The following is a 26,412-nucleotide window of genomic DNA, read 5'->3' on the forward strand; positions in this document are numbered from 1 at the left end:
CCCCCCTGAGATGTCCAAATCATCTCAGTTTGGTCTCTCTGGCCCTCCACCTTCTTTATTTCTTCCCCCTGTAATCTCACAGCTCAACTTGGCTCCCTCTCATTCACAGGATTCACAGGATTCTCATGGAGGTTCCTGTCTAACCTATATGTCAACCTGTCGATCACCACACCATACAACCAGGGACTTAGAGCTGATCCTTGATGCAGTCCCTCTTCCATCTTGAACTCATCTGCCACGCCTACAGTACACCTCACCCCTTCCTTGTAGCTCTCTTACATGTCCTGCACCACTTTAACATACTTCTCTGTTACCCAAGACTTCCTCATACAATACCACAGCTCCTCTCTCAGCACCCTGTCATATGCATGCACAATGCTGCTCCCTCTGACCCTCTCTGTACTTCTCCATCAACATCCTCAAGGCAAATACCACGTTTTGTTTTGTCTCTAAATGAAACCCTACTGCTGCTTACAAATACTCATTCCTGACTTCAGTCTAGCTTCCACTCTCTCCCATAACTTCAATGTATGACTCATCAACTTTATTCCTCTGTATTTTTCAAAACTATGCACATCCCCCCTTTTCTTGAAAATTGGTACCAGCACACTTCTTCATCCTTTTTAGTGGCTTCCTGACTTCATCCTTATTCATCTTTGCTACGTCTGGATCCACAATGGCCACTTCTTCTGCTCTGTTCTCATTTTCCTTCTTATCAACTCTTCCAAGTACTGCTCCCATCTTCTTAACACACTTGCTGCACCTGTCAGTACTTTTCAATCTTGATCCTTAATCACCCAAACCTGCAGAACATCCTTCCCATCGCTGTCTCCCAGCCTCACCCACTTGTAAAAATCCTCATCTCCTCTTTACTTTGCAACCTATCAGGCAAGTCAATGTATACTTTTTGTTTGGCCGTAGCTACATCTACCTTCACTTTACGCTGCATCTCCCTGAACTCTTTTTGAGTTTCTTCAGTCCTCAAAGTGTCCCATGTTTTTCTTAGCTGATCTTTCGCCATGCATACTCCTGTACTTCCCAATTCCACCACCAAGTCTCTTTATTAACTCAATCAAGAAGACATACCAAGCATACACCTGCCTGTCTCCGTGGTGGCATTGGTAGTAGTATTCAGTCACTGAAGTTATCCAGTCATCTAGAAGCACATTCTGGCCACCAGGAGCCTGTCTCAACTCCTCACCGAAAGCCAAACAACTTTTTTCACCTCCAGAACTTTCCTTACAAGTACTTCCTTCAAGATAACTCCTAAACCGTTTTAATTCCCATCCACACTATGATAGAACAGCATGAACCCTACACCTAAGCTTCTATAAAGTCAGCCAACTCTCCCACTTTTCCTGTCATAGGCCCAACTTTCAGAGTCCCTACTCTCAGTTGTAGACTCCTATATTCCTATTTGGTAAACAGTGCTAATAATAAAACCACACATTTCAGTAAAAAAAAAAAAAAAGGGGAATTATCTCTGTGCCCCCATTGGTTTCCCATTCATTACAGAATGATAATAAAATTACCTATTCCTGTGTCAAATTAGGAATGAACTGAACTGCACGGAGGCTCTTTACATTCTTCTTTCAATACATCCAGTAAAGATATGAGAGAAAATCCAAAGGAAGTGGAAAATGCTTCCCCAGTTCCTTTGTCTCCCTGAGGGGGGCGCAAGAAGCACACAAAAAGATAAAAGTATAGGCAAGAGCCTATTTCATATACACAGATGTAGGAGATAAAATGTAATTATGTTATTGCTAAGTGCTCCAATAACAAAGGTGATGGGTGTATGCTTGACCTTGACAATTGTGCAAAGTCAATAGAAACTTCAGTTTGTTGTTACATTTGGCAGTTATCCTGTATTTATACTTGCTCAATAACTGTCCTGGCCTAATTTTACCTGAGGTTTTCCATAATATTCTAGTTTGTGTCTGTTTCTTTTCTTCTTCGTGCCACAGTAGCAGAGGTCAAATCCTCACACCTGAGAGTTTATTCTGAACTATGCCTATTGAGTTGTGAGAAATTAAGCGAGCAAAGTCAGAGGTTGTACTTTATGATTAAATTTGAAAAATAACAAGAATCAAATTATCAACATAACATGAGATCAAATTTCCAGTGTTGTGTTGGTTTGACACCTGCTTATGTGATCCGTATTGCTTGGCTCCAAGGTACATGCTGATGTAGTCTGTGAGGGGATTATCAACAGAGTACTTGAATTAATGCAAAACTTTAGTGTGAAACTTCTAATTAGAAGGTCATTTTGTTGAGATGGGGGCAAGTCCAAAATAAACAAAGACGGGTACATTCAAACTTAAATGAACAAATCAATAGACAGGAAAAACAAAATAAAATCAACCATGAGAAAGTATTGATCCAGTAAAGCTTACAGTCTCAATGCCCTGGTATTTTCACCTCCCGCCACTGTGGCTATCCCAAAGGACCCCGCTCTAACTTGAGTACGGGGCTTAAAAAGTCACTTTTGCTTATGCTCTAGTTATGACCAAATCCTTTACTTGCTACTTGCCGTCAACACTTCAAGTAGTTGAAACCAGCTGAGGAAGTTCTCTAATGATGTGTCCATGGAAACAAGGAACATGGTCACATGTGTCTTATCACTCAGCACAGGAAAAGCTTTATGCTTTATCTCGCCTGAGATTTTACAATGATGCCAAGGCTTTTCAAAGTCACACACAATTCTACCTTTGTGTTTTTCCTCCTTAATGTGCTTGACGAAGCCTTTGAAATCACTTTCCGAAATTCGTTTAGTCGTTTTCTCTTGCATTACACACCCCTGTTAATCTCTATATGCAGGCACTTCGGAAGAGAGTGCAGAAATGTATTTAATAACTCGGCCTCAACAAAATGTTAAACTGCTTAAGGACTAATTAGTGCCACCTTTAAACAATATGAAGTCAGTGAACAAGTAACTGAATGCTGAACCAGCTTGGATGTCCTTTGAAACCCATGAATTTGTGACAGGAAATTGAGAAAATGGCTTTAGTGTTTTGAGTAATCTAATTGTAGAGTAAATGGACAAAACCCATTACTATTGTGTCCAAAGACCAGATCAGTTACTGCTTAATGTTTCATGTCCCTTTGTAAATAAATTTTACAAATGGAAAATATTTAATTGACAAACAAGGCCTCCTTGATGTAGAAGATTTCAGTTAAACTATAATTCAGCAACCACAGCAGTTTTTACTTTGTGCAGAAGAATAAACTACTGAGTTCATACCCACCTGTAGCCTCCCTGATAATGGCCATGTAGAAAATGTATTTTAAGAGCATCTACAATCTTCAAGAATATGCTTGTATGGCTATTTATAGCATTTATGCACATGTACTTATGTTGATGAGAAGCAAAGGAGCGAGAAAACACCTGGTGTTATGTAGATCTAACCTGATTTTAAAAATGTTGACATGCATTGAAACTAAGGAACAGCATGTGCACACGGGTGTCTGTCATGATCGAAGGTAATTTCCTGACCCAGATGCAGGGAAAACCATTCAGGAGATGAAAACATTAAGGGGGCAATGATTGACATCTGGTTGTCTGTAGGGAGGATAGTGTGAGTTAGTTCCAAAGAATTATGGCTGAAGGTGAAGTCTGGATAAGATGATCTTAAGCTTACAGTGTCTGTAGGATGTGGGTTACAGGTAAGCCTCCTGCTCTAATCTTTGGGTCTAGAAAAACATTGAGAACAGCAAACCGTCAGAAAGCTTGATTTCTAACCAGTATGATTGACCATCACGGAATGAGTAGTTTTCAGCTCCTTCAACACTCATTGTCCCGATTAGAAAACTGCATCCAGATGGGACTGCAAGAGTCTGCCCAGATCTCGCCCCTTGGTGGAAGATCTCCAACTCAAACAAATGCCTGTTACGCCTCATGTAATTTTAGCTCAATTCAGTTCATTTGTATACCGCCAATTCTCAATACATGTAATGTAGAGTCACTTTACAAAGTCAAATCAATTGAACCTTACTGACAAATTGGTTTGACGCTTTCTGTCTAAGGAAACCCAGTATATTGCAACAAATCATTGACTTGCACCATTCCCTCCTCCTGGATGAGCATGTAGTGACAGTGGACAGTTGCTTGCATTGTGTAGTTGACTTTATAGCAGTTCGTCATACCAAGCATGCATGTAGCGACAGTGGAGAGGAAAACCCCCTTTTCACAGACAGGAACGCAGAACCAGGCTTAGTGTAACTGCTTCCATAATGCGCTAACGTAGAAAGGGAGGAGGAGAATTATGCAACATAAACCATGTTAAAATCACACTCCAAACCATGACAAGTGTCAATGTGAGTTTTAAATCTGAAATAAACAACATAAAAGAATACATTTATTTTTAAGTCTTTTGTAAAATAATGGCTATAATGACTGTATGTCTGTATTTAATGTGATTTAATTTAAAACCATCATGCTCTCCGAATCCTCGTCTCATCTTCTGACACATTGTAACTACCGACCCTTGATTCCAGAAGTTCACCTCTTTTTCATATTTATATATTTTCATATATATAGTTATTTAGAAGATACATTATGTTTGACTGGTTGTTTGTTGGTCTCACTCATACAAATTAATAAAGCTGTGTATTTGTTTTGGATGAATTCTGAGCATCATCATATTACTACCTTAATAACTCCTGTCATTGTTTCATTTATTCTCTTTTGTTAGGTACTATGAGATTATCAAAACACTGTTTGAGCTAATTAAACTAAAGAAAGGAAAAACCCATGAATCACGCCTTGATTGACAGCTGAACTTGCTCCCCTCTGCCTCCGAGAGGATTTTTCTCGGCGACATCCCCTCAGCAACAGTCAAATGATGCGTTGATGGACACTCTGTAAAACTCTGATTTATAGCTCACCCATATTGTAAAAAGTAGCCATATTAAATGGCACAGTTATTAATATAATTAACGCATATTCAGTGTATTTTAAGATTCACAATCATTTTACAATCAAGAAATTTTTTTACTTCTTTTTGCCTATAAACAAGAAATCTGAGTCTAATTTACTGAATTCTATTTTTATAAAAAAGATCATGTAGAGTAAACCATTTACATTTAAAAACCAAACTATATATCAAATTCAAATTGTGATTATGAAAGAAAAGGCATAATAATTGCCATCAAACTTAAATTTGAATAAATTAGCTGAGCTAAAGAATACAGATTATCTGCCCTACAACCTTTTATGGAAATGTGCATTTGCCAGTTACTGCTTACAAAAAGTTGCACTTTCATAACTGTTAAAATCAGACTTTAGTTTTCAGTTATATGGATAGTGAAGTGTTGCCCCTCCCCTACCTGCTGCCAGCTGAAAGAAAGTTTCCCCAAGTAACCAGAGTAACAAACTTGCCTGTTTGGTAATATTTCTTCTTGGGGGGGAAAAAAAGATGTGCACGCTGCAGAAACTGATGGAGCACTATTGATAACCTGTATTAAGGTAATGCTGTTTTCATATTACAGTTGTTTAGCTACGGGTTTCAGAGCAGTATTTACGAGTTTCAGTGTAACTGTGATTACATAACACAGAACGGCTGGGCGCTTGGGGTTTTACACTGCTTGCACCACCAATGAAAAGATGGTGCCCTTGGCACTGAGCCAAATAGGCCATATCAAAAACTTTCACTGCAGCTTGCTATAGTTGTGCTACTCTTAAAGAATGACACAAATGTATAGTATTCTACATATAAGCACATTCATTTATAAATGACATGCTTATTCTACAGCCTATATGCTTTATTCTATGTTTCAAATTATAACATGTAACTTTTGAATCACGTCATTGTAACTATAATATCGAATACTGCATTATTTTAGCCACAGTAGAAATTTTGTGTAAATACTATAATATTGTGAAATAGTTATATTGATAATAAAAGGTTGTGAGAATCTCATACAACATGGAAATGCTGGAAATTTGTCCTGCAGCCAGAAGGTAAACTTTTACGAAGACCATTTGTTTAGATAAATCAGTGTTTTGAGGAACGGCTTTAGCTTGAAGCTAAAAAAAAAAAAAAATCTTCTAAATTTCAACGGCGGGAACAAGTTCATGAATAAAATAGGTATTTCCGACAGTAGACAGGGACCGTGAAGTATCGCACCACTTCCTATGGCCATATTTGGGTTGGCATCGGGGGAGCGGAGGGGAAGCATTTCGAGAGACTAATAAGAGCTTTTGTCTGTCGTCTATCTGAGGAAAAAGACCCAAACGTTGTTTTCTCTTAAGTTCACTGCGTCACGTTCACAGCGAGCAGAGACGTCCTGCTGCACTGATCAGAGCTTTGATTGAAGGAACTCTGACACTCGCAACCTTTAAAAAACAATCACACTGGAAAAACTGTGCAGAGACGCAGGTAAGAAAATTTCTCATTAATTCGTGTAATATATAAATACTGCTGGCCAAGCTAAATTACGCACTAGTTGCTCTGTTAATTCCGTAATTGCAAATTATGATCCTGAACTGGCACCTGTTGATTTGAATTAAGTTCAAGATCATTTCAAATGAGCCAGAAGGATAAAGTTCTATTCTTGTTCTTGTCAAGTATAAGGATATTAGGGAATGTTTAAATGATTATTATTACTTATGATTTGGACCTGTCAGACACATTGTGCTAAGAAAATAAAGAATAATTTTATATGTATCTGAAATGTAGAAGTTCCCCATCTGCTGAAATAGCAGGTTTTATGCATGTAAAACAGATCAGCTGATACAGATTTACTCAGATTCAAGATTGACAAAGAAAAAAAAGTAAGGGGGGGGGGGAATCAATAAAATGTGCTGGCTTATAACACTATTGACATGCACGAATTAATTAGGTGCTGGTTTGCTGTCTGTTGTTTATTAATTGAAATTTAAATTTGATTTATTATTTATTTATTTTTTGGAAAATTATGCCAAAATTGGAATAAAATGTAATAACAAACAGAATAAAATAAAAGGTAATATGAAGAGTTGAAGACATGGTTGCAGGTTGTAAACATCCTGAGTTGACTGATGCATTTGATGGCTTGTTTCAGAAGCAGTGCTGTGGAGAATCCTGTGGAGGTCTCTCTCACTCTCCCCCTCTCTCTCTCTCCTTCTCACGCACACTCAGACACACACACACAGGCATAAACACTGACAGACATCACAGCTCCAACTGTCTCACCCCAGAGACAGCCCCAGCAGTTCAGTGCTTTCAATTTACCTGCGCTGCCCATATACTGACAATAATTGCACGTCCGGCTGATTAAAAGGGCAATAAAAAAGCATTAAGTTTCATTAGTCATCAGCTGAATGCAGAATAATAGAGATTAAACTGTGATCTGGGCAGAGCGTAATCATTACCAATGTCTGTATTTTTCAGAAATCTTCCGTAGATCATGCTTTGTGCTTCAGTGCAGCTCTCAGCTGATTTTCTTCGGAAGCAGACCGGTGCAGGTCATACCCTGCACTTCAGGCGGATACGTATGTGTTGCTAATTAATCATTACCTCTTATTACAGAGTTAATGCGTTCATAACTCAAAAAAGCCTTTATTAAAAACAGAGCTTCCCCACACGTGTCGAGGCATGACAAAACAAAAAGGTTATAGTAATGCTGTGCAACTCGTTTGCTTCATTCAGACCGTAATTACAGTCTGTTGAGGAGTACTGTGACTTCAGAGCGTCTTAACGTGGCACACAGTGTCTTGTGGATGCAGATTGATGTTTTTGGAGGTGGCTTTCTCGCATCTGCAGAAAAAACTCAATGGCTTCTATTTTTGACTACAGAGGTACTTTTTGGAGCGTTATCAGGCTGACAAAAGAATGTATCATTGGGGTATAATAAGCAAGACACTGTGCCATTGTACTTGTTGAACATTTTCTTGTGTGCAACTGTCAGTGATTTTTTTTTTTTTTTTGCTGCTTGGCTGCGCAGCAGAGGCTTTTTTTACAAAAGCAAACAGCCGTCAATTCTTGGAATATTCTCCGGCGATCAATTCTGAAGCCAGAGTGGCTGTCATGTGTCTTAACAGCGTAAGCTGCTCGGAATAGATGAGCATTGTGCTTTTTGGCTGGTTATGGATTATGTGTTATCCACAGGTAGCTGCAGTTGAAGATCCCAGTCATGTCTACCCTGTTTTTTTACATCCCTCCGTCTGGAAAGCTTATTAAGGGTTCGACACAGACCTGACACTGTGATCCATTTAGCCCATGAGTCCCAAAGGGCCTTCCGCATAATAACATTAATGGTCATTGATAAAGCTTTTTGCTCTGTCTTTAAGCTAATCAGGGAGACCTCAGCAGCACTACAGAATAATCTCATCAAGGTTGTGATATGATTTGAATCTGTAGCCCCTCTGGCTGGTGTGCTAAACAAGATCTTAAGAAAAATTGAGGTCTTAAGTGAAAGTCTTGTTACATTCAATTGCATGAGCTGTCCGTTCCCTTTTATATTGTCGACTCGGAGAGAGTGTAATAAATTATCTATGCTCTAGGACTGATAATGATTTTAAATTATTTGACACACACAAGGGCACATGTGCCTTTTTGATGCTGGTGTTTAATAATGAGTGTAGAACATGTTGCAGTGATCTTTATTTACTTCTGACTTATGGACAAGAGCATAAAATAGACTGTGAATACTTTAGGTTTCCATGAGTGCTTGGTACCCTCATATAAAAGGTACGATGAACCTCCCAAATCATTCGATCTACTTGCCCGTTGAACCAGACAGGGGTTTCATCATTAAACCTGTAATGTGTGAGCTATGCGTTTGGATAAACACATTTAAACATGAAGGGGCTTTTTTTTTTTTTTTTTTTTTCTTTCACCCTTCACAGAATTCCATTTACCTGTATTTACTGGCTCCTTTCCCTCTACTGTTACCATAGAGACACTCCATCCCCATCAGCAAGTCGACTTTGGCTGCAGGGCTCATCAGCTCTCTTGCAGGAGAGACTCCGGTAGGCAAGTGCCTCCCTGGCTCGACTTCGGCTCCAATGTAGCGAGAAAGGCATTTACCTAGCTCTGACAGGGTTTCCTTGGAAGCCCGTGGCCCCAACGACGGCGGCACGTCGCCCCGTTTTGTCACTTTTGCGTTGACGACCGAGACCGTGTGAAATCCAGCTGGGAGAAGTCCACCCCTGTAATTGAAATGAGTTCACCTGGGAGACAGCTGCAGCGCGGCGCCTGGTAGCTGTCACAGTCCGCGCATGTGGAAATGATAGAAGCAGCCCCGAGCAGTTATCACTCGGCCTGTGACACCGTTGTTTAAAAGTTGGGAAACATTTTTCTCCCAGCAAACACGCCGGAGATATCCCGGATGCGTGGCATTTAGAGATGCGGCGAAAAGAGCTGGTAAATAGAAGTCACTCGGATGGAGCATGAAACCTTGAACGTTTTTTCACCTGAAGTGAAAACATCCACATAAATACAGCTGCAGCTTGAAGCCGGGGACGCTTACGCTCCTATGGGAGATTGTGACGCATAGAAGCTCCGATTTCTAACATTTGTTAATATTTAAGATGGCATTTTTGAAATTCAGTTTACAACCTCAAGTGAGACTTTCAGGACTGTGTCTTATCTACTGCGTTTTTGGCCGCCTAATTACTTTTTGCACATCAAATTGACATAGTTTGTTCCTTTTAGTTGATTTTTGTGCACAATAAAGGGGCAATTGAAGAGCTGCCTTTCAGCCTAGCTCACCCTGTCAACAAAATAAGGTTTGTTGCCATTTAACAAGAAACAAGCTCGATTTGTGTTTTTACGGAAGCTCTCCTCAACGCTGACAGACACCTGTTTTTGCTTTGTTGGGAGTTCTGTGCCATAAAAATATTTATCTCATTGCCAGCTTTGGGGATCCCATGAGGATGCTCTTTTCATGTTCTTGTTTATCTCCTGACGTTTTAGCTTGTTTTGATCTCTAAATCTAGCTTGGATGCTTCAGCAATCTTCTGCGTTTGTTTTTCAAGACGGGTAAGCATTGTGCAGTAAGAGATGTCACCATGGATTAACAGTATTTTAGCACAAAGCTTTAAAACATAATCCACTTGTTTGAACACTTCCTAAACTGCTTGTAGCTTGAAAACTCCAGTTTTAAGTTAAGTGTTACCCTGAGAAGAGTGATGGATGGTCCTCCTTAAGTTTTCACAGAGTAAATGTCCATGTTTTTCACAAATGGAAACATGTCAGAACAGAAAGCTCTTTCTTTTCTGTAACTGTGTGGAACATATATTAGCCTTTATTCATCCGGCAGACTAATGGTACACAGGACTGGCTGGGGGAGCGGCAGCATTGCCTTACTCCGTCTGCCATACAGGAAAACACCAGCTACTCTAGCACTTTGTCATTTCATTTAAAGGACTTCAAATCAGAGAAATGGTTTCATGTTTTTTTTTTTTGAAAACCTTTGTATATCTTCATACTGATAATAGGCTCATGCTAGCAGCAAGCTATGCAGTGAAGCCAAATTGTCCCCGGCTCTACATACACCAACAAGACGCTACCTGTATGATTAGACAGGGGGTGCAAATTTTAAGCACCGTTTGTCCACATTCTCAGTTATACTGGGTCATTGCAACTGCAAACAGGCTTAAATCAGAGGCAGCAGGACATTTGCTCAGTTATTCTGAAGACGTTTCAGCACCTATCCAGGAGTCCTTGTCCGTTCTGGTGGCTCGCACTTGAGCAACCTGTAATTGGAGTGCTGCTGTTCTTAAACACATGGAGCCACAGCCTCGTAGGTGCATTCCAAGTCAGACGCAAGTCAATGACCCACCCGTCACTTACCTGGATTGTTAGAGGCTATTTATTGCTTGGTGTAAGTGGAGTTCTTGGTCACCTGAATCTTGATGAGGCTGCTTTTTGGAATGTGTTGGAGGACCAAGATGTACACACCGGGGAAGCATGTACAACTCAGAAAAACTGAGGGAAAGGCCGGTTGCCTCTGATTTAAGCCTGATTTAAGCTGTTTAAGCACTGTTGCCTCACATCAAGAAGGTCCTGGGTTTGTCTCCCTACATGGCGCTTTCTTTGTGGAGTTTTCATGTTCTCCCTGTGCACATTAAGAATCAAGAATATTTATTGTCATTGTGTAACCTTAATAAAAAGTTTGGTGAGACACCGGCTCAAAATTCACATTTAGTACACAGACACGAATAAAAGACGCAGAATAGGCGGACAATGGGCATTCATAGAGAAGACAAAAACATAATGTAAAAAAATAATAATAATTTAATACAGCACCGTGCAACTTTTGACGACTAGGGGGCGCTGGACCTGTCATTTCCAGGTTTTGTGCCCATAGAGGCTACTGGCAATACTGACAAAATTAAACAGTCTCCCTCCGTGTTTTGGAATCTGATAGCAGACAATTTTGGACTTGCAGATTAAGAAGCCATGGAGTTACTTGCAAAGAGGAGGCCACATTCCCCCTTAGACTAAAGGAGCAATAAAGCAAAATTGTATTATTTTAGATAGAAAGAACTAAAAAATAGTTTTGTAAAGAACTGAAGTTATCTTTTTTCTATGCAAAATAGAAGTGGGAAGATCTGAAGTTTTTCACAGGGCACCATTAGTGATGACACATTCATAGCATCTATTAGTGGGGAATAACTGGCATTGGGAACTCATAGTGGCTTACTGTACAGATGTCAGCCTCCTAGATCGGCACCAGACTGTTTTTTGGCTCAGACAATGGTGCATCTTGTACCATGAATTTTGGGCTTACGCTGAGCCGGAGCTCTGTGTGCATTCTGCTTTCCACTGCCTTGGCCGAATGATTACGCTCCAAGAGGCCAACATGTTTCACTTACTGGATCCATTTGGTGTAAGCACTGTAATACTAAACAGGCAAACCTAAACGGTGCCTTTCAAAATCAAGGGAGAAAAATGAATTAGCGTCGCCTCTAATATGGGCCACAACAACAAGCACCCTCTTCCTGCAAGCACGCCAGGCTAATTGTCCTCAAACCACTGACAATGGTTCATCGCATCATTTTCACAAAGATGCGAAGACATAAGCTGTCATCTGTTGAAAAGAGTAACTGACTGCATGTCTGAGTGTGTCTGGCTGTCTCTGAAAACAACTTCTCCATCAATCAAACCCCATCTCTGTTTAGCCTTTGTTGCATCTTATTTTTTGTGCGTGTTTTGTCTCCTCTATTTTTCACTGCTGCTCACGACTGTTGGAGTTTAACAAAAAGATGGTTGAACGAGTGGGGTTTTTTAATAGAGCTGTTAAAAAGGATTTGCCCCCTCACAGCCTTCTTCTGGTTTTTGTCGTTTTGTCACACGTAAATGTGACATATTGGCAAACAAATTGCAATATCAGAAAAAGATATCCTGAGTGAAAACAAAGGGTAGTTTTTAAATGAAGATTTTGGTTTTAGTATCGCTAGGGGAAACCCAATCCACACCAACATGGCCATATGTGATAAAGTAATTGGCCCCTAAACAAATAATTGTTGAGCTTATAGCACCCTTGATAGCAACAACTTCCATCAAAGGATTTATGAACTAATCTCAGTAAGTCTTTTACATCTCTATGGAAGAATTTTGGTTACCTTAATTTATGAGAATTTGGTTATAATTTGCCACATCTGAGGGCTTTTGAAGCTTGAACAGCTTGTTTAAGGTCAGGCCACATCATCTAAATTCGATTTAGGTCCAGAGTTTGACAAATTCACTCTTTTTTGATTTATTTTTATTTTTGTTAACCATTGAACTCAAGCCTAATCTTGATGGCTGGACGTTCTCATTCAGGACTTTCAGGAAGAGAGCAGAATTTATGATTCCATCTGTTTACCATTTCCTCAAGCAGCAAATCAGCCCCAGACCATTGCATTACCACCACCACATCTAGCTTTAAGTATTTTTCTGAATTTCCCTTTTTTTCCACCGGATTTAAAGTAAAACAAACCATTCTCTAATGGAGATCGGGCTTGACAGAAAGCTTGTCCCTCTCCTCTTTGTTTGCTAGGCTGTCATATGAACATTTTAAATGTCTGACTGTACAAGTTATTGACATTTATGTGACTGAAGACCAGAAATCAGCTCATACTGAAGTTTTTACCTAATAAGCTAAATGAAAACGGAGAACAGAATGAGCTGAACTGAAGCTACGGGGACTGGGTTGCTGCAGTCAAAATATTTTTTTGTTCCAATAAAGGCTGCTTGGGCAGCATTGATATGAATATACTGGTTCTGGTATGATTAAAAGGATTAACTCATAATAAAAAGTGAAAGCAGCTCTCGAATGAAGGTCCTTCCCTGAAGTCTTATAAAAAAGGTCACGAGGAGGAACTGCAATCAAGAGGAACTTCAGTTAGGTTTGCTCACAGTCCCTAGTCTGTGTTACAAGCTACAGCAGCTTTTCCTGAAATGATTTAGTGCTGCACAGTGTTAATGTAAAGTTTGATTGCTGTACATGGTCTCTTTTTGCATGCTGTTGAGAGAACATGACAATAGGTGCTGTTTTACAAAACATCTCTGTGAAGAACAGTTTGTTCCATTCCTCTGCGGAGAGCAGGGAGGTCATCTGATTTAGACTTACTTAGAGGACTCTAGGAAGCCAAAATGAAAATTCACTTTGTGGCAAGTGGTTCTGAGTACGCCAACTCCGTCTCAGGGAATTGCTTAGCAACAGATTGCCAATCTCTCTAAGGTCGCCTGGTAGGCTTACGTTACCGTCACGATCACCCAAGAATAACTTTCTCTGCAATGATAGGATGACATTTGGAAAAGAAAAAAAAAATATTATGTTGACACATAAGACAGAAAGTAATTATTTATCAGTTTGTATGTAACTATTTTTTTCCTAAACATATCTTTTACAAGCGCTCCTGATAGTGCGATTTTTTTATTTTTATGTTTATGTTTTATTTGTCACCCAATACTAATATCTGTAGAGTACAGGGACATAGTTGAGAGGGTTAGGAGTTGATGGAAAAACACATTTTTAAAAGTTATGTCGTTAGATAATCCCTCAAGATATTTCCTTGAAATAAAGGAGAACCTTTATTGAAAGATTGTCTCTCACACAGTATTATGTAGCTTAACTTGTTAAAACAGATAGTTAGTGGATGCACAAGGGTCTTATTAAATAGAGTAGATTTGTAAATATAATCACCAAACCGTTGTTTGCTCAGGAAATGTTAAATATAAGTCATTTTAATTATGTTTTAATAACATGCAGTCATTATTACTATGTACATACGGGATTAACGTGTTTCTCTCCATATCTCTTGTGCATTTTCTCTATACAATCTGACTGCCAACAAGCTTTATCACCAAACCTTAGAAAGCCACTAAGCACTTTGATTCATCCTAAACTTAGATTTTTTTTACTTAGCTTTGTTTTTAAGCTGTCTTTCATATCAATGACAACAGTTAATTATGCTAATAAATGTTTTACAAATTTAAAGCATAAAAACTATGTGTAGAATATTTTAATTCATTCTGACAGATGCATTAAAAGATACATCTGGTGAGAAGGAGTAGGGTTAGAGAGGTGCGTTGATGTTTGATGCTTGCTGTTGCTCTCTTTGCCAGTGAAACATCATGACGACGCTGCTGGACCTTAAGAGTAGCGTACTAAGGCAGGTTCAGAGGAGCCAATCTCTGAGAAGTCGGAGGGAGCCTCCTCCCACTGCCAGCAGCCCCCTTGCACACTGTCCTCCCGAGCCCTTACCTCGCAGGTGAGTCACTGATGATCACACACCAGCACACATAAGGCAATTTAAAAGTGAATCCTCTCATCACCTGGTCAACACAATCTCAGACAAACAACTTATTAAGCTGACTCAATATTTATTGAATACGACTCAGCTGAGATGCAGCAATATTGTGCAGAAAAAACAGCAAAGCTCTAGAGAACACCTTACAGCAACACTACCTTAAAGCAATTGTCTTCTGTCATATCTTATGGGGAAGTTTTGACCTTTGTTGCTTTGCATGTTCTTCTAAGGTCCTGCTATAGTTTTGTTTTTTTCCTTGTGCAACTTTTCTGTTGTGGATTTGCAGATTTTTTTATTGTAAACATTGTGTTGTTGGAAAACGTTAGTTGTGAGACACAATACAGTGGAGTTTGTATTAAAGTAAATAACTGTAATGTACGGAAGTTGCCGTAACATTCTGCTAAAGAAGACCAAATAATTACCGTGACAAAAGTGTGCTAGAAAGTTAGAATTGATTATTGATCCTCATATGCTTTTTTCCTTTTTTTACACTCTGGTTTAGGATACAACATCTCTAGGTTTGATCATTCTGTCCAAACATTATTTCAAAAGAAATCTAAGTGTGCTGGTTTTAAAACCTGAGCCATTCTTTCATGTTCTAAGATAAAAAAGGGTTTCTCTTAAGAAAACTTCTACAAGTGATCAAATTGTGAGTTACAGGTCCAATAAATCAAGGCCAAACAGCATGACTGCAAAAGCAGTGGTGATGCATGAAACCATGTTGTAATTGCTGCTTTCTCACCCAAGGATGTCATCTTGAAGGGTTTGAAAATGTGTGCATCCTATTTCGAGATGAAGCCAAATACAGCAAAAGACCACCAAGTTTGGAATTCCCCAAAGAATAAGAGCGCAATATGTGAACTGAGCTTCATATCTAGCTAGTCAAAACATTAGACAAATGTCCGACATACTAACCTAGTTTTATTTGAAGGTAATGTTACAAGCAAAAAACACAACGCTAAGGTTTTGCTCAAAACCTTGTACACACATTCAGGGTAATGTCCCAAAGTAAGGGTAGCAAGAGGTCCATTTGTGGTCCCTGAACTGATTATTTTGACAAATTTTGTGACAAACCATGAGAATTTTTCTTTTTTTTTAAATTGAGCCCAAAGAATATGCCTACTGGATTTCTTTTCTTTACAGCAACCAGGCCCTTGGCAAAAACCCTTTTTAGGTTTTTGATCTATAGTCATATTATATACTTGTCTTTTGTTGTTTTTATTAAGTACAAATATTGCTTGGTAAGTTTATTGTTGAGCAGGTAAAATTAAATAAATCACAATTATATATCAGTTAAAAAATATATAAATAGTTTTTGGCCTAAGAATACTTCTGACATGATGATTGTGTCCCTTTGAGAAAAAAAAAAGTTTGGACACCCCTGCCCTAAAGCAAGATCTTCAAGTGGTAAAGAAAGTCCAAATCTGCTGCGAGTTGTGAACAAAAATATAACTCTGACCTTTGATTTTTAAGATATGTGCCTTGCATTAACCTGAGCATTTGCTGCAGTTTATGGTTTACAATCATATTCAACAGATTAGAATAAGTGTTCCAATGAGTTGTTTGTCAGAATAACAGTAGATTTTGATTGTTTTGATGATAACCTTCAGACATGTACTGAAAGTACTTTCCATAAGGTCCACATTTCTATATTAAAATGTTTTTCTTTATTGGTCTGATGTAATGTTCTAATCTCAAATGCCCTATTTTGTTATCTCTAAATGGAAATCATCCTGATTAACAGAAATAAAAGCATGGAAACACCAGTCTGTATGTAATTAATCTACATATATGTATTACTGAAATAAATGTCATTTTCCATAACATTCTAATTTATTAAATGGGTATGTAATTTAAAGTCTGCCAATCAAAAAATTTTTAAGTTTATAATGTTAGATAAGGATTATATTTCTGAATCTCTTTGTACTGCTACATCAAAACTTCACAGTCCAGTTATCACATCTGTCCAATAAAAACATAGTTGCTGTTTGAATCTGTTTTTCTGTTTGCTTACAGCTCTATTTTGCATTATGATGCAATATGTTATGACAATAGATGGTATTTGGATTGGTACAGTACAATTTGAACAAAATGGTGACCTTTTTGTGAAATGCATCTATAGGAAAATGGGTAACCAAATTCTTTTTCACCCGTCAAAAATGTTTTTGCTTTAAAATGATGGATGTCAAAGTTTTGTTTCCACAGACTGACGGGTTCACATCTATTTATTTATTTAGTTGTTGTCTGTGCTCTTCAATATCATACTAACACACACCTGACTATACCAAGCACACAAACAGACAACTTCCTGCCTTTACATAGTTGATCAAAGTTGATGATAATTAGTGGTTTTGATTAAAAAACCTTCTTGATTCAGTCATAAACCTCAGCAGTTTGTGCAAAGCTACATTAGCTTATCTAAAACTGACAGACGCAGCTTGAGTTATTATTCACTTGATTGTTGCCATCACGGATAAGTAATAGCTTTGCTTATGAGATTCTTTTTTGGGAAAATAAAGTGCGGTCAAGGTAGCTCAAAAGATAATGACATGTCTTCAGAAATGGCAGCGAAAGCTCCGAAGTAATAATTCCTGTTTGCTATTCATTTGTTTTCCACTGGCCGTGTTGCTGCAGCCACAGGTCATAATTTCTTGCCGCCACAATGTGATAAATACATCACATTTATACCTGAGCCATGGCTCACTCCGAGAAAGTCATTCAGACGCAGACTTTCCCCCCTGTGACACATTAACCACACTGTTACATGCACAGACAGGCTCTTCAGGGATATAAATGCAGCTCGCTTTGAAAGCAGCTTTAAAATATGGTTCTGATGTCAAAATGCCTCCTGTGCTTATTTCAGTGATAAATGTGTCTTTTCACACCATAAAGCACATTGTCATACCACCCATGTTTTTACTTATTTTTTCTTATTTGTATTATGGTGATAATGAATGAGTATAGGTGCAAGTTAATTAAAGTAAAGATAAGCAGAGAATAAATATTACCACGTATGTCATAGTTCAAAGAAAGTTACATGCTGTTGTGAAGTAATCATTTAAAAAAAAAGATTTGAGGGAAAAGGCGCACAATGAGCAAATAATTATAGTAAATATGAGGAATTTGTTCCTTTTAGTAAAAAATATAAACAAGTGACTGAATGTGTGCGTTCTTGTGTTTATGTCTATATATTTCATGATATGTACTTCTGTGATACACAAGAAGTAAGACTAATTTCTCTCTGTTGTGATTTGACTGACATCTGTCGTGACTCTGGCAGCTTGCTTTGTTTAAAGAGATTGTTGACTAGTTTCACATGGTTACAGAATGATGAGAGTCATTTTCTGTGGACCTCAGAGTCAAAACTCTGTCACAACTTCATGATACTTTGGACTATAATGACATCCAGCATTTTCCACTTCCCTGAACATAACAGACCTGTAGGTCCTTTTTTATTGGGAGCAGAATGTCTGTCCCTAGAGATTCTAAGAAACAGAGCCAGGCTATAACGGTGGCCACATCTTCTGTGTTAAAGCTTAAATTGGCAGTTTTTAGGTCTTCCTATAGGTTGATGAAAGGCTGATTTTGTATGTTTCTAGTTAGTGATTTAGCATCTTGACATGGTTAGCACAGAGAACCATGTGAAAACAACCATTATAAACAGACTTCAGTTTATATTAGCCAATAGATGTTTTCTGGTTTCAAAGTTTAAAAAGTTCATATTTCACAATGAAATTTTTATTCATTCCCTTGATACGTTTACAAAACTCTTTGTAAACGTATCAAAAGGGTAGTAATCAAGGAAGAGAGCTGACCAAGAACCTAATGGGCAATTAAGCAGAGCCCCTGTGTGGAGACCACCCAGAAGGTCAACCATTCCTTATGCACTAAACAAATTAGCTGTGCATGGTAGAGCATAGTAGGTATGAGGTCATGGTCATCCACTGGAAAAAGGTGGATTGGCACCGCTAGGTTGGGGTGTCAGTGTCTGCCTCAAGTGAAGGGGTTTAAGCATCTTGGAGCCTTGTTCATGAGTGATGGTAGGAAGGAATGAGAAAGGATAGATGGACTTGGCAGCAGAACAATACAGATTAACCACTTTAGGTCCTAGGGGAAATGTATTGACCACTCTCTGAATTGTAGCATCAGGCATTCCAGGAACCCCTTCTGTCTCTTTCTTTATTACATGTGGAAACTCAGTCAAAGTTCACTCCACAGTTGAGATTAAATTAAAACTTCTAAATATAAAAAAATGGCTATAACTTAGACTTTCCTTTCTTCTTTCTGTTTCACCTGTTCTCCCTTTTATTATTTTTGTCTCATATGTTTCTCTCCTTTTTTCTCCTCTTCTGCCTTCCCGTTTTAGTGTCCATTGAACATGAAATAGTCCCAGCATAAAATCTAATAAAGCTTCTTGCAGATATAAATCAAGCCGAGCACCATGGCGAAAGCAGTAAGGCTCCACTTGTGAAAGTAAAATCTGTTGGGCTGTTTTTGGCATTAAGACAACAATTCTTATTGCCACATTGCCAGACAGGAGACACAAAAAAAAAAACAACTAGGTAGAGCTATCTTTAATGATTCCAACCCTTTTACTGAGGACAGACATTTGGCCTGACAAAACAATAAGCTGATTTTATTCTAAAAAACTTGTTTGTGTTGGCTTTCTTTCCAGAATCAAAGAGTTATTAAACTTATCTCTATCAATTTCTTTATAAAATTCTTAGGATAATTTACATATGCAGCAATATTAACTACATTAAATGGTTTATAAAGTGATGTCATGGCACCTTTAACTACCTTTGCAGGGTGACAATGGTAAGACTGGAATCAGTGGTACTAACATATGATTGGCATGCTAAATATGTCTTACACCTTGTTACCGAACAGTTATTGCATTCAAAGCTGTCCTCTGGGATATCAGTATTGCTCTCACTGATATTGTGATGACAATATATTTGTGTTATATTGCACAGCTCTACTGCATCTCCGCTTCTGAATGAGATTGGTGAACACCTATATTTGAAGTGTTCTTCATCTAGCTGAATGAAGCCCTGAGTGACATTGGGACCATGAGCATATGCTATGAATACATTTACTGTGAAAACCCCAGAGCTACACCAATAAAAATATTTTCAATATGTGATATTATTTTGGCAGCATTTGCAATGGTAGCTGCATGTAGGTTTCTGAAAACACGGGAAATCAGATCAGCGGTCCCTTTCACATCTTTGCTTCTATGCAGTACAATTTTTGATACTATTGTATTTTGGCCACATGTCATAATACTGTAATAAACTCAATGCACATCATGCTGAAAATGGATTTGCCAAAGATCTATGTACTACAATTAATCTGGAGGCATTTTGTATTTTGTTAGAATCTCAATGTCTACATTGGGAAGGCAAGTTTATTTATAAAGCACTTTTCAGTGACAAGACAATTCAAAGTGCATTGGTTGTATCATTAGAGTACCAGGATGCTATTCCTCATCAAGCGTATCTTCATGCTGTATTTGCTTCTTTTCTAGCCAGTAAATGGTCAGGCAGTGTAATTCTCTCTATGAATTTGTGATATGGTCACTAATGAAGTCTTACAGGTGAAACAAGTCATCTGGTATTTTACGGTCTTGTTCTGAGCTTCATCTTAACCCAAAAGTGATAGTATGAACCTGAGGTTTCCATGACGACCTAAATACAGGCTGCTGTCACAATGTGAGCCTTTACTTGTAAACACAACCACATCTATTTTTAACAGGGACCTTTACCTCAGGTATTTGGTTGCATATTAAATTTTGGATTTGAAAGGCTAAAGCAAGGGCATAAATGACAATTTACATTTTTGGATTTAATGCAGTGTCATTTTGTTGTATTAATTACTCTTTAATGCAGCTCAAACACGGTCTTGAGCTCGTCATTAGCAGATGATCTGAACTGACAGAATATGTCTCACCTTCCTCTCATTTTCCGTACCAGTTTCCTGGCGCTGCAGCCTTCCCACTGAGCCTCAGCCTGAGCGCTCATCATTAGATTCAGGCTGTTGATCTTTGTTATCCATTCAGACTGCCGCTGACCTGCCTGCACTCTCACTCTAATTGAGAATTTGCAAATGAGGCCGGGTAGATTTGGACGGCTTTTTCTACAGCTGTTGACCCAGTGTACACCGTACCGGTGGTAGAGGCAGTCATCAGAGCCGAAGCTCTCTGAGTTGACTGGCAGACTGGCGACAGAAACATTTAATTTAGTTGAGCAAATTATTGGCTTTATCCCTGTGTGAACTGATTGTTAAACCTGTTGAAATGTAAAAAAAAACAATAACTCAGATGAGCATCTCAGACTGTGAAGAAAAGCCCACAGGCATTTACTCTTGATTGTATATTTCTGCTAGTTGTTCACATTTTTTTGTGTTCTCTCTGATTACTTTCAGCAATGGTAAATCTGATATTTCACAATTTTTACTGTTTTACTGTGTTTTGAATCTTACATTTACTGCTCTGTTTTTATTAGCTTTGACTAGTTGTTGTCCCTATGCTGAGGCTATTACTTGTTAATACTGGACAAAAGCTCCAATAACATAAAATATCACCTAGTCCATGATAACTAGGAGTAAAAACCATGCAAGTATTATTTCAAGTATTATCTTTTAATTCATTAGCAAATGAGATTCAAATATGCCACATTGTCAATGTACACTCAACAAAAATAAAAACGCAACACTTTTGGTTTTGCTCCGATTTTTTATGAGATGAAATCAAAGATCTTTTACCACATAGTTAATATCAGCATTTCCCTCAAATATTGTTCACAAACCAATCTAAATCTGTGATAGTGAGCACTTCTCAGTTGCTGAGATAATGCATCCCACCTCACAGGTGTGCCATATCAAGATGCGGATTAGACAAAATGATTAGTGCACAGGTGTGCCTTAGACTACCCACAATAAAAGCCCACTCTGAAAGGTGCAGTTTTGTTTTATTGGCTGCCATGATGCTAAAATATCACAATCTGTCTCTTGAGAGTCTCTCTTGAGAAGGGCCATCCTGGTTTCTGCCAAATTTGAAAGTAGTATTTCTGGGGGGAAAAACAGTAACCATAAATAACAATATCTAGACTACAATAATCAAACTTCAACAGGAAACAAAATGGAAAAAATAGACTTTCGCACTCAGTTGTTAATCCCTTTATCATGCATATCCCTTTAATAATATACTTCAGTCTCTGTTATATATTTATCCTGTTGTTTTTTTCTTGTTGTGCAGAGCAGACTGATGTTGTTGTTTTTTTTTATCAAAACTGAATATGTTGTTGAACATTTTAATTTTCTTCTAATCTGGTGTTACCTGTGAAGCTCTTTCCCTATTGTCAAGTTACTGAATGGGGAGATGCAATCAGGGCTTTTGTGGCTGTTCTGGGCTTCCGAAGCCTTTCCACCTGTTATGTTTTGTTGCTTAATCAGAGCCATGATTACAGTAAAACAAACAGTCCTTTAAATCACAGAGGTTGCTCTTTCTCATTTCGATCTTGATCATGATAAGCTGCAGGCTTTATGGTTGCGTGACAACCATGATGAATCCAATTTGAGAAAAAAGGATCTTCTTTTTTTTTGCAATGCAACTAGACGTCAAATTATTTTTCATGCTGGGGATAACAGTGATTGGTACACGATTAATTATTATCTATGGACTGCCGCTGTATGTTGAAGTTTGAAGAGAGTGCCAGTGGTTCCCTTCATACACCCAATTAGAGGTGTTTAAACCGATGCTTGTAAATAGAGGAGCTACATGGGATTCATATTTTCAATTTTTGCTTTGCCTCTGATTCGCTCTCTGCACAGGGAAACATGATTGAAGCATCTGGATGAATTTTAAAAATAAATTAGAACATTTTTGTTTGTTTTTTCATGTTTTTAAAGACTTGTTTCCTAGCAACATGAAATCACTGTTATTCTATGTGTGTGTGTGTGTGTGTGTGTGTGAGAGAGAGAGAGATAGAGCTGTGCGTTGTGTTTTTTTATATATATATGTAAATGTCAAATCAAAATTATGTGTGTGTGGTTTTGATCATAAGTTTCATTTATTACCTCAATGTGTTTCTACACATTAAGCTCAAAAAGCGACAGATTGAGCTTATGTGTGAATTAAAACTGTAACCTCCAAAGCCTAGCAAGAACAACTGTTAAACTATTTTTTACTATTTTTCTATGAGAAAGTAATCTACAACTTACAAAATGTTGGTATATAACATAATTCACAGTTTTAATCGGAGTACTGCCTTTACTATTTTACTCAGAATACTGTCTGTTTTAGATGCAAACCGACAGCTTTTAGGCAGAAATTATTACACCCATGATTATAAATGATCAATGACAATAAACTCATTAACACTTCACACACTGGACCGTAAACAACACAATCAGAAGCTTCACAGATCATTCTGTAAAATCACAATATGTTCCAGGCACCTGAACTACAATATTGTTCAGACATTTAACATGCCACTGATTGAACCACATTGTAAGTTATTTACTGGAAAACTCTTCATGATCCAAATTATATAGTTTAAAGGTTACACTAAATGAGAACTGATAGAGATGAAATAATTTGTGATGTTATAGAGCTCTGTATCAGACATGTAAGACATCTGTATAACTACAGCAGTAAAACATTTGATAGCTAGCTGAAGGTATTCAACAAGATGGTTATTTAAACTTCATCTCAAAAAGTAAGCCAGTCCAATTACGTCTTTTTTATATGGTCTCATTTTAAACCAGTCAACATCAACGTAACAAATCTGATACTTCAAAAAAGTAAGAATGGATTGAGTTTAGACTGCTATATTAATACACATCGAAAGTGTCCTGAATCAACTCCAAAGGTGGTCGGAGAGAACAGCCATTAAAATGTTTCAAAAACCTTACAAAGTTAGACCAAAAGATGGCCAATTAAGCGTATGGTTTTTATTAAATGCTGATTTTATTTATTTATTTAAAACAAAACTTTAAATTGGTCATTTTATAATACCACCAGCTGAATTGGCAAAAGTTAAAAAAGTAAGTATCATGAAAGAGGTAGGAGTAAACACGCGTGGCGCACAGTGACCACATGGCATGCATATACATCCTGATCTTGCACCCTAAGAGAAAAGAATAATGATTTCCTCCATGAAGTCATTGTTTGTCTAAAAAACCTTTTAGCTGTTCACTCCCCAGTGGAATATTGCTTGATGTCACCACATTAAGCTTTGATTAATTTGGGTTCCTTGGGTAAAAATTGTTAAATTCAGCATTTAATATGAATGCCACTCATAAATGGCCTCATTTGAACGGGTTTTGTGTTGAACATTGAGAGTAAGATCATAGGTCTTGATCAAATGTTGAAAATATGTGAAGATTAAAGAAAGCTCTTTTAAATGGACTTTAAAAAAATGAATTTGATCTGGGTATTTTTTAAAGTTGTAGAGTAATAAGTGTTGAGATATAAAGATTAGTATTTAGCAGATTAGTATTTAGCAGAGAGGGTGACCACAATAACGTAAAGTACTGTAGCAAAAAGAAAGACATCGTACTTGACTTAAGCTGGGCTAATGCTGTGCAATCATCACCCATACATCTTAGCCAAAAAATCCTTTAACACAAAAGAAAATATCTGGCTATGAATCTAACAGACTGCAAAGCCATTAGCTTCTAAGAAGGTTTGTCTAGCTCTCTTTCTTCAGAATTTACTCAACAGCAGCTTAGTTTCTACTGATGGAATAGCAATGCATAAATACCTCAGAGACATACCTTGGAGCATGCATGCCCACTTGTATGTTGCTTCTTTCTTTTTAATGCTTTTGCAAAATGAAGGAAGTACTAAAAATTGCCGCCTCCCACATTGTTAAAATAAGAATTTAGATGTTATTGAAACATTTATATATCACACCCTCGCTCATGTGCATATTTACTGTGAAAGGAAATGTTTGATACATTTGCCAGTGATATTTGTGGGCTGGGATTTGTTAATAGCTTTTACTTGTCATGTTTACCGTATAATCTTAATGATGATAACATGGGTGTTTAACTAAATAAAACATCTCTCTAATTCTAACTAAATGCGTTACATGACTTGATTTGAATTTATCTGGTACATGGAGATGCAGCAATCCCAATATAATGGCTAATTTCAAAAATATTTTAAAAACTACAATAACATTGAAATATATAAAGAAAATTATACAAGAAAAGCATAGAAAATATTACAGTTGACAGTTATTTATATTACATTAATAACAGAGTTAACCTGTCACATCACCCGTGTAATAGGAGTTTCTGTAAAACAGGGTTTTACTTTTATTTTAAAGTAAACTTATAATCATCAAGCTTTGCACTGAGAAGCAAGAACCAAACACGGAGAAACAGCATTTAGTTCCTATGCTCCACTTATCTGGAACAAACTTCCAGAAAAGTGTAAAAGTGCGGAAAGCCGGAGTTCCTTTAAATCAAGATTAAAAACACATTTGTTTAAAATTGCCTTCGACTGCTCTAGTTAAACTGTTTAACTGAAACATCATTAGTTCAACTTTGTAGTCCAGCTGTTTTTAATGTTTGCTTATAGTTTCTATTTTTCCATGTTCCATTTTGTTTCTACATTTTATTCCTACTTGATTTTATTCTGTTTTTTTCCCCCTGTATTTTAATCATGTTAAGCACTTTGCATTATCTCTGTACTGAAATGTGCTATACAAATTAATTTCCCTTTCCTTGCCTTGCATTTTAGCTGGTTTTTGCACCTTCTATTAGTGATAATCAGCTTGCATAACTTGCAGTCCTAAAACAGCAATCTCTGTCAGGTTTGGTGAAGAAGGACCCAAATGCAGAGCGTAGTAGGGGAAAAAAAGGTGACTGTTTAGTAAAGGAGCAAATAAATGGACAAAAAGAGCACAAGAAAGGCAGGGCACAAAACACAACCAGGGACAACAAACTGGAGTTATAGAATAACAGGAGAAACCAGCAACTGGGACATAAATACAGGCTACCTAAATACTGAGGAGGACAAGGGAGAGTAAGCATGAGAGCAGGTGGAGGTAATCAGATGATTGCTTTGGGAAACAGTAGTGAACAATGAAGGCTGAGCCCTGAAGGAGAAAGAAAGTTGTGTTTACATGGACAAAATTAATCAGAATAAAAGACAGATTGGAATAAAAATGCGTCATGTAAACAAGGCAATCAGAATATTGTGATCACATTAAGCTCTATTGGAATGTAATTGTAATCCAAATGAAAGGTGTGGTTTATGCCGATAGATAATCCACAACAAGCATATAAATCATTGTCAGGTTCAAGTTATTCCGAATGTGGCAAACTCACCTGAATGCGCCCGATGTAAACTCTTTTTCCGAACAGAGAGGTTGAATCGGGAACTGCGACGATTTTGCTTCCCGACATTTTTCCGCCACTCAACAAAGCGGAAAAATGTCGGGAAGCAAAATTGTCGCAGTTCCTGATATAATGTGCATATCCACGCACATTATGATTGGATTAATTGATTGTGTGCCCATATAAACGGTACAATCTGATTTTTTTTATTCTGAAGACATTTTAATCCAATCGTGAAACTTTGTGCATATAAACATAGCAAGTGATGGACAGGGCAGACAGGGAATCATAAACCTCACAGAAAGATACCAAAGTGATGCAGAAAGAACTAACAGAAT

At 37.7% G+C, this 26,412-nt stretch overlaps 1 protein-coding gene across 2 annotated transcripts in view; it reads left to right on the forward strand.

The window, feature by feature from the left end:
* Positions 1-6,159: 6,159 nt before the first annotated feature.
* Positions 6,160-26,412, forward strand: part of baiap3 (BAI1 associated protein 3) — a 57,927-nt gene continuing 37,674 nt past the window's right edge. The window contains exons 1-2 of one of the 2 annotated variants that reach the window (XM_036148085.1): positions 6,160-6,377; positions 14,538-14,683. In XM_036148085.1, coding sequence (XP_036003978.1) covers positions 14,547-14,683 — 137 coding nt within the window. In that variant the 5' untranslated portion in view covers positions 6,160-6,377; positions 14,538-14,546. Of the gene's footprint in view, positions 6,378-14,537; positions 14,684-26,412 lie in introns of those variants that run through there. The other variant, XM_036148086.1, reaches the window with a different exon arrangement.

Source organism: Fundulus heteroclitus, chromosome 16 (genome assembly GCF_011125445.2).
Source record: "Fundulus heteroclitus isolate FHET01 chromosome 16, MU-UCD_Fhet_4.1, whole genome shotgun sequence".
NCBI classification, from domain to species: Eukaryota; Metazoa; Chordata; class Actinopteri; order Cyprinodontiformes; family Fundulidae; genus Fundulus; species Fundulus heteroclitus.